Here is a 13,375-nt window from a genome sequence, read left to right as displayed (position 1 = left end):
TATATATATATATATATATATATATATATATATATATACATATATATATATATATATATATACATATATATATATATATATATATATATATATATATATATATATATATATACACACACACATACATACATACATACATATATATAAAACTTCGTCCTTCACCCTCCGCGGGTGGTCTCATCCTTTCGAGCTTGGGTCCTCTACCAGAGGCCTGGGAGCTTGAGGGTTCTGCGCAGTATCTTTGCTGTTCCTAGTACTGCACTCTTCTGGACCGAGATGTCTGGTGTTCTTCCAGGGATCTGCTGTAGCCACTCCTCCAGTTTGGGGGTCACTGCCCCAAGTGCTCCGATGACCACGGGCACCACTGTCACCTTCACCTTCCAATCCTTCTCCAGCTCTTCTCTGAGCCCTTGGTATTTCTCTAGTTTCTCATGTTCCTTTTTCCTGATGTTGCCATCACTTGGTATTGCCACGTCAACCACAACGGCTTTCCTCTGCTGTTTGTCCACCACCACGATGTCTGGTTGGTTCGCCATTACCATTCTGTCAGTCTGAATCTGGAAGTCCCACAGGATCTTGGCTCGGTCATTCTCTACCACCTTTTGAGGTGTTTCCCACTTTGACCTCAGGGTTTCCAGTCCATACTCCGTGCAGATGTTCCTGTACACTATGCCAGCCACTTGGTTATGGCACTTCATGTATGCTTTCCCTGCCAGCATCTTACACCCTGCAGTCATGTGCTGGATTGTCTCAGGGGCCTCTTTGCACAGCCTACACCTTGGGTCTTATCTGGTGTGGTAGATCTGGGCCTCTATTGCTCTGGTGCTCAGGGCCATGATGAGTGCCTCTGTGCTGTCCTTCAGTCCGGCCCGCTCTAGCCATTGGTAGGATTTCTTGATATCAGCCACTTCAGTTATGTTCCGGTGGTACATCCCACGTAGGGGTTTGTCCTCCCATGATGGTCACTCCTTCAGCACCTCTTGCTCTGTTCCCCTTTGCCTGAGACATTCACTGAGCACGTCATCTGTTGGGGCCTTATCTTTGATGTACTTCATCCTGGATAGTGGCTCTCACACTCACTAGTCCACGGCCGTCTTCCTTACGGCTAGCGTACAGTTTCAGGGTGCTGGATTTGGGATGGAACCCTCCATGCATGGTGAGGAGCTTTCGTGTCTTAACGTCTGTGGTCTGTATCTCTTCCTTTGGCCACCTTATTATTCCCGCAGGGTATCTGATCACTGGCAAGGCGTAGCTGTTTATTGCCTGGGCCTTGCCATTGAGCTGACTTCTTAGGACTTGCCTTACTCGTTGGAGGTATTTGGCAGTTGCTGTTTTCCTTGTTACCTCTTCGAGGTTGCCATTTGCTTGTGGTATTCCAAGGTACTTGTAACCATCCTCAATGTCTGCTATTGTTCCTTCTGGGAGTGAGACCCCTTCTGTGTGTACTACCTTCCCTCTCTTCGTCACCATTCGACTACACTTCTCAAGCCCGAATGACATCCCAATGTCAGAGCTGTAGATCCCGGTGGTGTGGATCAGTGAGTCGATGTCCCGTTCACTCTTAGCGTATAGCTTGATGTCATCCATGTAGAGGAGGTGACTGATGGTGGGCCCGTTCCTGAGTCGGTATCCATAGCCAGTCTTGTTGATTATTTGGCTGAGGGTGTTCAGACCTATGCAGAACAGCAGTGGGGACAGGGCATCTCCTTGGTATATGTCACATTTGATGGACACTTGTGCAAGTGGCTTGCCATTGGCCTCAAGGGTGGTTTTCCACAGCCTCATTGAGTTTGCAATGAAGTCATATGCTTTCTTGTAATCAATCCAGGCAGTGCACAGGTTGGTGTGTTGGGTTCTGCAGTCTTGGGTGACTGTTCTGTCAACCAGGAGTTGGTCCTCTGGTTTCTTTGCCATCCCTTAGCAGCTGGTTCATTTGTGCTGCTAGGTGCTCGTGGAGTGCAGTGAGCTTCTTTAGCCAGTAGATGTGGATCCTGTCAGGGCCCGGTGCTGTTTGTTGTCATTGCACCTCTCTCGGCCTCTGTCAGTTGGCTCACTTCTCTCCGTGCCTCCTTGATTTTAGCCTCCAGCCTTCGTTTCCATGGTGGGCACTGTTTCTCATGGCTCCCAAGGTTGATCTTATAGCCAAGCATCTCGAGGATCACTGCTGCTTAAGTGTATATCGGCTCATTGTTTTCAGTGATGGTTGTTGTAGGGATCGCACTCAATGCTGCATTCACATCTTCTAGGAGACTTTCTGATGGTACTTCACTTAGCCATTGTAATTGGCGTCGGGGTTGCCTTGCATTCATTCTCGCCATGATCTTATCTTTCAGGTCAGTCGCTACCTCGTTCAGCGTGATTGCACTTGTTGGGGCTTCATACCCAATCTCTGGTTGGGGAGCCGCTGTTGGCTCCCCTCTGACCTGTTGTCCTGGCTCCCCCTTGCCGTAGCATTTGTGTTGTATCTCGTCAGTCTCAAGTTGTGATAGCAGTTGCCGCTTGTAGATGTTGGAACACTGAGCTACTAGTTGCTTCGCTGTAAGCCTTGATTGTGGGTTTCGAAGTAACCATTCATCCCACATCCTAGTAGTAGTAGGAGTAGTAGCATTCCAACAGAGCCTTGTTATCGCATCTCGCCCATCTCCGTCTTGTTCCAGTAGCCCATTTTTCATCACAGTACTCTGGTTCCCCAGCACCTGACGCAGACCTTGTTTGGCCGGGCGACGTCTGAGCCGGCATCTCATATCTTTCATTGTCACCCATCATTGCATGAGGTAGGCAGTAACGTGAAGGGTCTTGCCTAAGGACCCACACTGGATGATGGGTCATTGCATGTATGTATATATATATATATATATATATATATATATATACACACACACACACACACACATATATATATATGTACATATATAGTTCAAGTTCAGCTTCAAGATTTGTCAATCATGTTTTAAATTCTTGTAGGTGAAGGCATCATATTTTCCTCTGGGGTAAACTTCACTCACCTTGGTCTTGTTACGAGTGCTAGACATCCTGCTCTTGAGAAAGCTGAAGGTCCGGCTGACTTTGTACTTCTCTGACTCGACCTTAGATGGGATTATGTATTTATCCCACTCCTCATCCTCGATCCTGTTTAGTGTGAACATTTCAGTCAGCAGTCATCACAACTTCTCCCATCATTTTGGCCTGTGGAAGACTGCAGCATTCAAGCCCAACATGCACACTCTTTATAAAGCTAATCATTATTTTAGTACTTTCAATATACTAAGAAGAGTTGAATAATCAGTTACGTTGGTGCCATGCTGGAATGAAAGAATGTCCAAACAGTCTTCCAGGACCCCTGGTCTACAGACTATTACTCTTAACAACATGCTTGGCATGCTTGAAAGTCACTATGGACTCTAGTGGATACTATTTATAGTACGACCTTGGCAAGATGCAATTAATAATGTGTCAACTATTTACAGCAACTTATGCTAGTTACATTAGACATTCTAGGTGAAAGGCAACAATGACAGAATATGAAGAAGAGAAACATGCAATATCACATCAAACCTATAATGTGACCTGACATAAAAAGTGTTAATATAATCTACTTCTTAGGATTCATATAAAACCAAATACAGCTGCAATGAGTCCATGTGGTTAATGGATGAGTTGGGGAATGGTTTTACGATTGGGTTAGAATGAGTTAAGCCATACATGCATGGCTGTGAGGCCATTTTGGTGAAAACATACTCTTTGAGGAACTCTGTGAGGGTGAGATGTTGGAGTGATGCGCTGCTCTCCTCCTCTGCTGACTGGGCCCGCTTACGGAAACCCAAAACCCTGCATGGATATAACACACCTCAGACCAGGCTGTTGTGTTTTCGGCTCATCAGGAGACTCAAAATGTTAATAATATGTGTGGCATCTAAGATTAGAGTCCATACAAACCATTTCTGGGTAAAGTGTGTATGCAAAAGAAACAGGTTTTACATGTGGATAGTCACGTGGATGTTTGTGCTACATACTGTTTTAGTAAACATATTAGCAAGTGCTTAAGGTAGAGGCAACATCCACATTTTGTTAACATTGGATGGATACTGATATTGTGAGGGACAAAAATGGTTGGTGAGTATGATCAGGCTGGTGTTGTGAATATTGTAGTATAAATATGATTTTTTCTAATACAATAATCTAATGATCTAATATGATAATCTAATTGCCTAATATGAGCTTCTAAAATGTTTCCTCTGTTAGCAATGCATGGTTATTAGCAAACAAAATGTATTAGCGCATGATAAATTTATGAGGCAGTGAGAGTGAGATGAAATAAAGTATAAAATGAATATGGTTTTGTGGCATTTATGAAATTAAAACAAAATAAGCAAAAGATTTCACATGGTAGGATTGTAAAGCAAATGCTAATTCAGTAAACCTGTTAAAATCTATATTGAAAATACATTCTACAATATGTACATACAAAAATCATCAGCATCATTGATGAGGTCTACAAATGATCTAGATGATTCTGAGGTCTGGAGTCCGGGAAAGCCCTGAGTTTTGCTGTTTATTCAGGGTTATTTTGAGGTTGTAATCAGAGCGTATTCTGGCCCCTGCCTTGAAACAGGAAGTATGTCACATCCTGCCTACTCAGACCCCTAACCACAGGTTTAATACTGGAGATACACATACTCATGCAAATGCACACATACACATCTAAGCCAATCTCTAACCACTGGACAACACTGATGCCTAAAAAGGGAGGAACATGTGCGCAATGGGTGCTGAGCACAGTTGAGTGTATTGCTCCTGAGCTCATGAAATGACATACTGGTTTTACCTCTTTTCTCTGGGAGTCTCAGTCAGGCTGATCGCTCTCTGCTCTGTAAGGTAGAGTAACAAGGACAGGCAAACGGGCAAGCCAGACATACATGTCAATAAAACTGAAGACATTATTACAGATCCTAAGTGAATCAGCTGAGGGCATTAAAAACCATCATCCTCTACTTGTTAGTCATTATATAAATAAGTGGAGTTTGGATGACTATTGTTTTATTTACTAAGAAAAAAAAGTCTTGACATCAAGCTTTGGAGAAAGTCTGTTCTTGATCTCCCAGCAATTCAGAATAATAATGAATATGTTGTTCTCTGAGACAGTGGTTTGCGCATTGCACATTATGAATGCCGCACTCACCACCAAAAACAAAATCTTAGCACAGATATCGGGCTGCACAATTTGGGCCACAATGAGAAACATCATTGTTTTGCAAAATTGTGTGATCAAAATATCCAGGGAAATCATTTTACAGCAAAACATGTAGCAAAATGGTTCGGTTTTGTAACAAGACTATTTCAATGATTTTACTCCAGTTTTTACATCTTTAGATATACTTTGAAATTACATTGGGTCAAGCATAAGCAGATATGTCTTTTAATTGTGCAGCTCTTGATAATCACCAGTTTATCCCATGATTCACCAGAAAGAGCAAAAAGACACATTGAAATGTATTCTCCGGCCAACCACAATGTCTAGATTGCTGATTGTTGCTGTTCCTGTAGTTACTAACTTGGTTGAGACGAGAGAGGGATTTAGAGAGACATAACGCTTATAGTAGAGAACAACAGCTGCTTCTGAATGCACCATCTACACAGGACAAAGCATGGCCTTAATGCTGCACACTTGCATATACTCATAAACACACGAGTAGCAGAGCTGTATTAAAGCAGAGCTGACACTAAACACACATATACTTTATAGAGGTTCAGTTGATTTATGACACCTGTCTGGTCTTCCCCCTGTTAGACATGTGGCACATGTGTCCATTCAGCTGGCTCCCAGGAACAGAAAGGTCACAGGGCAAAGGGGTCAAAGTTCACTCACCTTCTGCCAGGTCAGTGATGGTTGTGTCTCGGTTCAGCGGCGGCCGTGATAGCTTGGCTTTGGGGGAGCAGCATGAGTAGGAGCGTAGACGAACCTCGGCTTCCTCTGGGTTCTTGGTGAGAAAGCAGATCATAAAGAACAGATCAGGCAGAGCAGTAAGCAGAAGTTCACAGGATTAATTCTGTAAACAGGAAACTGTGAACAGGGCTGACAGATCCACTCCATACATAGGACTTTTCACTCACATTACTGAACTGTTGATAGTCTGGGCTTGCCAACTGATGTTAGTCTCGAAGGTAGGCTGTTGAAGTGCTTTACTTTGCATTTACTGTATGATATGAATTCCTAGTGTTTTATTGTGCTTGTAATGCATTTTTCTATAAATACTACTGCAAAAAAATGTTTTAATTGATAACTGAATGAAAGAACGATACATCAGATCCGTTCAGCACATCATATCACACTGGAAACAGACTAACGACACAGGTGAACTGGTGAAGTTCAAAGTCAAACTGTTGTTTGCCTCTCAAGCAATTTCATGAGTTTACAGAAGTAGGCAATCCATAAGAATAATCAAAAACTTTTAAATCTCTTGTCTAGAGGGCAATATAGTATATATATATATAGACGGTGTTTTAATTTATTGTTTGGAATACAGAAGTGAGAGAACCAGGAGGGTCAGTTTTGCAGGCATTCTGTCTCAAGCCACATGAGATTCCATATGCATGGAGAAAAACAGTGTCATTTAATACAACATGTCTAATGAGGGTGTACTTTAGTGGACTTGTGCGTGCTGTCGGAGTGTGTGCGGTTGAAGTCTGGTGACGTGTCGAAAGAGTCCCTCTCCTCTCCTGAGCTGGATCGCAGGATGGACTGCTTCTTTAGAGATGAGCAGGGGTAGGAATGTCCCAATATGTCCTCTTCTCCACTGTCACACTCAAGACTAGGACTATTTAGACACATATACACACACACACAAGCACAGAAGCAAACACACAAAATTCAGTGAACGACTGTTGCTACTATAGTCTACATGATTACATTAAGCTGGTAACAAACCAAAAGACTGTCAAAAGCCTAGGCATTACACAGTACAGTTGTACACACAAAAACACGGTATTCAGATTCCTGTCATTAACACATTCATATTTGTTCAGTCAGAGGTCTTAAAAATCATCCCAGTCTGATATGATCATGATGCCTTCAACTGGTCCATAACTCAATTGGGGAAGCATCAGATTTAAATCCTAATCTCGGGTACACTACAAGATAATGTGCTGACTCTGTGTCCATGATGACCTTGTGAAGATGATCTTGATTTTAAAAATCACTATGGACAGTCATCATGGCCAAATCCAGGCTACAATCAGGCTTTAAACTGCGCAGCATTTTGCCAGCTTCAGTGCTTACAGAGAAGATCCAGCAGCACTGTATTGACTGGAAGGAATGTTCAGCAACTTCAACACACAAACAGCTCAATTGTGTCCAGGCTTCCTGTCACTTTCCGCACCTTCACTGACTACAATCACTGCACAAAATGTCAAAAAATGCTTTTGCTGAAATTCCAAACAGATGATACTTGGCATGGGTTAGTCACAGGAATGTTTTCGATTCTTCAAAATCATACGTTTCTAAATTGGTACAATGATTTCATTTTTCAAAAAAAAAAAATCAAGGAATCAAGTTGGCCATAATGCAGAGTTTGTTCTCTCGCTTTAACATAAAAAACTCAACCATTTGTGAGGCAGTCACATTAAAAGTTCTGCAATCAAATATAATAGTTCACACTTTGAGAGCCTTTGATTTTTTTAATCCAAAAATGAACTGCAATAGCGCCTTACCTCAGGCCCCGGCTCGTCTCCGTTAAGTTGCATCCTCTGTGATTCAAAGCAGGAGAAACTGGCAGACATGGCTGCGTCTGACGCCTCTGTGCTCCCTCGAACAAACGGAGGGCGGAAGCCAGCGGGGAGGAAGGAAAAGATGGGGAGGAAGCAAAGGAAGAGGAGGGAGAGACGCGAGGGCATGGCTCCCTGTGATTCTCCAGGCCGGGGCCTTGGATTCCCCTCTCCCCATTATGGGGTGAGGATGGGTGCCGTTTCTGAGAGCAGTTCCTTGAGTCAGGGGGAGTCATGGAGAAGGAGTCCCAGCATGGGCTGCCAACATAGGGCGCAGGGCTCACCTCCTCCTCCCCTGGAGAGCGGTATTTAATGTCAGCGTCATCCACCTGGAACAGAAAAGTGAGAGAGTGAAGGGAATGAGAAGGAACCATTCCACAGTCTGATTTGTAGCTCCTGTAATGGAACATTTTACACCATATGAGCCAAGTCTGTTTCTGAGTTAATGTTATAAAACATATAATTGATTTACACATTATATTTTTACTTACACTACATAGAAAGAAACACAAATTTCAGCCTGACTCACCTGGTCCACCAGCATGGTGTTGGCGTACACTCGGTCTTTGCCGTGTATCATCGCTGACAGTCTGGCAGCTGCAGCCAGAGTCGGTGACGAGGCCTGGCTTTCCCTTATGGACTGACTTTTCCCTACAGAGAGGGGGGAGCCAGAGAGAGAGAGGCGATTTTTCAATATTACATTTGGTTTCCACAGCAACACCAAATAACTTCACAAACACAGGAAATGACATAGACATCCTGGGCAGTTGCATGTCATTGTTCAGGACCAAGAGTCTCTGTATGAGTGTGTGTGTCTGTCTGAATAGCTCTTTGCGCACACACACGTGAATGGGTGTGCATAGAGTTGTGAGTGGGCATCTATAGGCATGTTTCTTCCCCACCCTGCCTTCGATACAGCTGGTGAGTGGAAATAACTCCCGGTGAGCACACAGTAGCATTGAGAGGAACCCTTTCAACACAGTAGAGTCACTGTGAGCAGTAGCCTGGTTTTGCTGTTAAACAGGGGAAAACACTCCTGCTCTCAAAACACACACAGCTCCCTCTGGGATGTTGCTCTGTATAAAACACAGCTTCTCCACAACACAAATTCTTGGAAAGTACTTTAGAAAACAACTTACAGATACGCACAAACACAAAGAGGCTGAAAATTACTGACCTCAGCACTAACTACAACAAACCTTTGATGAGACATTTATATAACACAGTTAAGTATTGTTTAAGCTTATTTGCACAATGTAATGAACTATAACTTAACAAAACACTAACACTCACGCTAAAACACTAACACTATACTAAAATTCCAACTCAACATGTAAATGCCAATGTAAATGTAAATAAAAACATTGAAATTAACACAAAATTCCCGAAAAGTTTCATTTTTCTTTTTTTCCTACTGGTACAGTATATACAGTATGTGGTGCACACACTGTATGTACTGTATGTCTATATACTATGTACAGTAGATGTATCTGTTAAATTGAATGCTCATGATGCAATGTCCTGAATAAAGTATAAAGTGGAATGAAAGGTTTGGGATCATGTGATATGATCGAAAGCTCCAGGACAGCAACTAAATGGACCTTAAGGTGTGATTCTTTGTCAACTGCTGTTTCCAAGGTCAAACAAGAACTCAACTGTAAAGTTGTTTAAATGCTCAGTAAAAATGGAAATTTGAACATCTACACTTTTCCCATGACAATTGGGCAAGATCCATCTGCTTGTGAAGATCATGTAATATCATCGAAAGCTCACAAACAGCTACTAAATGGACCTTGGGGTGAGACTGTTTTGTTAATGGCTGTTTTCAAGGTCAAGAATGACCTTTGAAACTCAAAGGCTTGTGGTGTTTGACTATCACTGTATGGTCACAACCCCAGCTTGGTCCTTTTGTTTTCAAACGTAAGTGAAGTTTGTGGTTAAATTCAGCGGCTCACATCTATGACATCATTATGCATGTGAAGTGCAGCAATGGAAAGGAGATTTCACAATCTGCAAAGCATTCACTGGAAAAAAAGAACTCCTAACCACATTAGCAACCGGTAGTAACCATGCAGTACTCGTCACACTAACCAGAAGAGGCAGCCTCATTAGCTCAGTTATATTATTATGTCCATAATGACAGTCTCACCTTACGCTGGCCAAGCCATGCCTGCAACAATCCCAGCGGTGCAAAAACATGTCTTTGGCACAGCTGTTTCCACCTAAACTCCTCAAACAGATATTAAACCGAGACTTAACAGTCCTCTTTAAAAAAAAACAAATCCATAGTTTATCCATAGTTTCCAAGCTGCCAGCACCGCAGAGAATAAATCAGAGCAACAATTGGCAGTGCTTCCTGCAAGCGGTGAGTCCAATAACTCTGACAGGCAAGAGGGAGACATTGATGAGGACACCAGATGATTCCTGTTCCATCCACATCAAATGTAAAGATATAGACTCAAGTTGAACCACTGCAAGATATAAAGAGCCCACTCCGCATTGATCCTCAAGTTCTGAAGTATCTCTTTCAAACTGCATCATATCTTCCAGAACAAAAATGTACTGTAAGTAACTAAAGCCTGAAATCGGCAGAAAATGGCAAAATATAAATATTACAACCTTCTTCTTCTGTTGTTAAAAAACTTCTGGATCCTCTTAGTTCCACATGAAAACATTATACTGCATACTGTATGACCCTGAATCCTGATCCATAATACCTGCACCTTCAACTATGTATCACAGGATTAGTTTTAGTTCAACATCAAATCCAGAGAGGGGGTCAGATTCTGGATGTGGGTCAAAACGCTGTTTGAAAGCAGATATTGTTTCATATAAGCCCACTTAAAGAACTTGACAGACAGGACTAATAGTTAAGGTTCTGGGCCAGGTCCAAATCCACAGCTGGCTGCCACAGGTCCGATCATTCATATACCTCTGACCCATAAACACCGCCTCAGAGAACATTACTGTCAGGCGCTGCGATCTGTGTTTAACATTAGTTAACTGGGGGAATAACAGAGAAGCAGGGAGTTCATATTACTAACAAGTTAGAGCTGCACAAAATCAATCTTTCTGTCGGAGCAGCTGTCTTTATCGCTGAGATGGAGAGTGCTGTCCGCAGGTTGCCATTTCTAAGAAAGTTTTCAGGAATGTGGAGCAGTGTGTGGGGCTATTGGTATAGGCTTTTACTCACAGATGGTATATCTGGAGTGATGTGATATTCAGAGCATGTCCCTGAGCGAGAGCCAACCCTATACAGTAGCAGCGCCTGGAACAGCAGCGGAGAGAAAAAGAGAGCTTGAGCTTTACAGAGACCCAGACAAAGACAGCAGTCAGTGCCAGGTTTCCAGACCAGGGCAGTTAAACACAGAGAGTGACCCTTCAACCCATGCACACCCCTGGGAGAGAGAGATCGAGGAAGGCAGGATGGAGAGGGGGGAGGCAGGGCTGTCACAAGGGTTCTTTCTCAAAGTTCACTCTTTTTGGGAGCTGCTGGTGTGCTGAAAATGGCAAAACAAAAAGTTCAAGATAAACAGAGAATCATAACTGTCAATTGTGTAAACACCTAGGTATGTTTATTATAAGTATAAAGAGATTATTTGTCTATGCTGTCCCACCGCACTAAACAACTGTCTCTTTGGAAAGACCTGGGAGAAATTAGGAGCAAAGTACAATAACAAGCCAAGTCTAAAAAAGGCACAACAGAGGGTGTTATAACCTCATAAAAGGGGAGAGGTAATTATTTGACTTCAGTGTTCATGGAGGGCCGTTTAAATCATTAAAACAATTGTTCACCAAAATCCACAAACCCACTCTGAGTTGTGACACCTGTGGTCAAACATCCCAGTCCAAGCATCACATTGTGCGTTCCCATTATGTTTACATTTCAGTCCGTCACCCAGCCTGAGAGATCCAGGAAGAGGTAAACCCAGAGTGAACGGCGATCAGTCCTCAGAGTGAAGAAATAAACTTGCGGCTCGGCACACCTGAAATCACATTTCTGAGGTGCAGGTGCATTGTTACACTAAAGCTGTTTTCTTTCAGATTTTGACTTCTAAATCCACTTGGAGAATACATGGTCAGTTTAAAAAGTTTATACAGTGCCGCTGTTACTGCTCTGCAGCTGAATAGCACAGACAGGCAGTGTGTATAAAATTTGCCGATGTCAATCACAATTAAGAAGCAATAACATGGATAATCTTGCAGAAGTTTATGGTGAAAGATGAGGAAAAGACCGCTGGAGTTGAGCCATGACACAGACATGGCAGTAATGTGATCTTCCTCTGTCTCTCTCTCTCTCACTCTCGCTCTTCCCAAAAAACACACACAGTGACTTGCACACAAGCAATGAACTGTTTAACCATTCTGCTTTAATGTTGCACTATTTTAAGCATTCACTTCAGCTCTCCCATGACTAATGATGAAGCAACAAACTTATGTGCCATGTTTAAGCACCAGGACTAACTTGATTTTGGTTCAGTTTCTCATAAATCTGCAATAAACTGTGGCAAACACTGAACTTCAGCGCCAGTGACACTTCAGTGACACATAAACAAAAACACATCATGGGCTGTCAACTGCCGGTACCTGAGCATAGGTATATGAAGGCACATATTAAGCCTCGCTTTTGCACTTCATGGACCCCAGCAGTCACATGAGGCCACAACTCCTCAGCGGGGTTCATTCATGCACACAACAGTGTGGCATGAGGATGTCGAAAGCCCCAAACCACTCAATCAGCATCGAGTAGACATCTGACATTCCCCAACATACTGTCAGATATCAGGTTACATCACCAGCAAACATGCAGTTATCTCCCTCTGATTGACTCGCTGCTGCAGAGGAGGCCTGTGAATAAGAATGTGTAAAGGGAACAGTCTAATTTTAACTGTATTGTTCAGCAGGGAATGGTGAGATGTAGGAGGGCCAGGAGGGCATTTTTGCGGTAAAGTCTTCCATTTGCCATCTGTAACAGCTATAAGAAAAGAGATGGAACTGAAAAAGGAAAACTGAACTGTCTGCGTGTATACAAGTTAGCTTTCTTTCTGACATTGATCCACATGCATCTAATGTCTGTCAAACACTGCAGCAACATATCAGTAACACTTTGTCCACTCTATCACGCTATTCCAAGAATATCTGAAATGAAAAGTGACCTTGTCAACATTAATGGCTATTCATACAACCAAGAAATAACTGCCAGTTTGACAGGATGGAGAGACAATTTCCATCTATTCATGACAGTACCACTCAGCGTTACCTTTTTTGCCCATCTTCCTGCGCATCCTCATCTTAGGAAAAGAGGGCCAGGAGTAGTTGAACGGAGAGTCAGAGTCAGAATCCATGATTTGCAGTCTTCAAGAAAATATTTATCCAGCTCAAGGTGTTTGAAAAATAAATGAACAGCGCCTCACTTTACATCCATTTCCCAATGGCTGAACAGACTGTGGACTAGCTGCAGCGTTCACTCTCCTTTTTCCAGAATCCTGCTTTAGACACTCTGACACTTCAGGAGTGAGCCAGCATGTTCCCCTCTGTCTCCCCCAGCCACCCCTCCCCCTAAAATCCACCCCTTCCCCCTCCACAACTTGGCACCAACTGTCCGACAGAGCTG

General features: G+C 42.9%; 1 protein-coding gene across 7 annotated transcripts in view; it reads right to left on the bottom strand.

The window, feature by feature from the left end:
* The window catches only part of LOC122875714 (rho guanine nucleotide exchange factor 28-like), a 47,077-nt gene that overhangs the window by 13,881 nt on the left and 19,821 nt on the right, over nucleotides 1–13,375 (bottom strand). For 4 of the 7 annotated variants that reach the window (XM_044195115.1, XM_044195118.1, XM_044195116.1 and 1 more), the window contains exons 11-17: nucleotides 8,291–8,412; nucleotides 7,708–8,090; nucleotides 6,641–6,815; nucleotides 5,867–5,978; nucleotides 4,826–4,868; nucleotides 3,739–3,828; nucleotides 3,006–3,129 (exon numbers count right to left, since the gene is read on the bottom strand). In XM_044195115.1, coding sequence (XP_044051050.1) covers nucleotides 3,006–3,129; nucleotides 3,739–3,828; nucleotides 4,826–4,868; nucleotides 5,867–5,978; nucleotides 6,641–6,815; nucleotides 7,708–8,090; nucleotides 8,291–8,412 — 1,049 coding nt within the window. Of the gene's footprint in view, nucleotides 1–3,005; nucleotides 3,130–3,738; nucleotides 3,829–4,825; nucleotides 4,869–5,866; nucleotides 5,979–6,640; nucleotides 6,816–7,707; nucleotides 8,091–8,290; nucleotides 8,413–13,021; nucleotides 13,319–13,375 lie in introns of those variants that run through there. The other 3 variants (XM_044195121.1, XM_044195122.1, XM_044195119.1) reach the window with 3 other exon arrangements.

Source organism: Siniperca chuatsi, linkage group LG5 (assembly GCF_020085105.1).
Source record: "Siniperca chuatsi isolate FFG_IHB_CAS linkage group LG5, ASM2008510v1, whole genome shotgun sequence".
Lineage (NCBI taxonomy): Eukaryota > Metazoa > Chordata > Actinopteri > Centrarchiformes > Sinipercidae > Siniperca > Siniperca chuatsi.
Note: the sequence above shows the minus strand (reverse complement) of the source record. Positions and strands in the feature narration are given on the sequence as shown.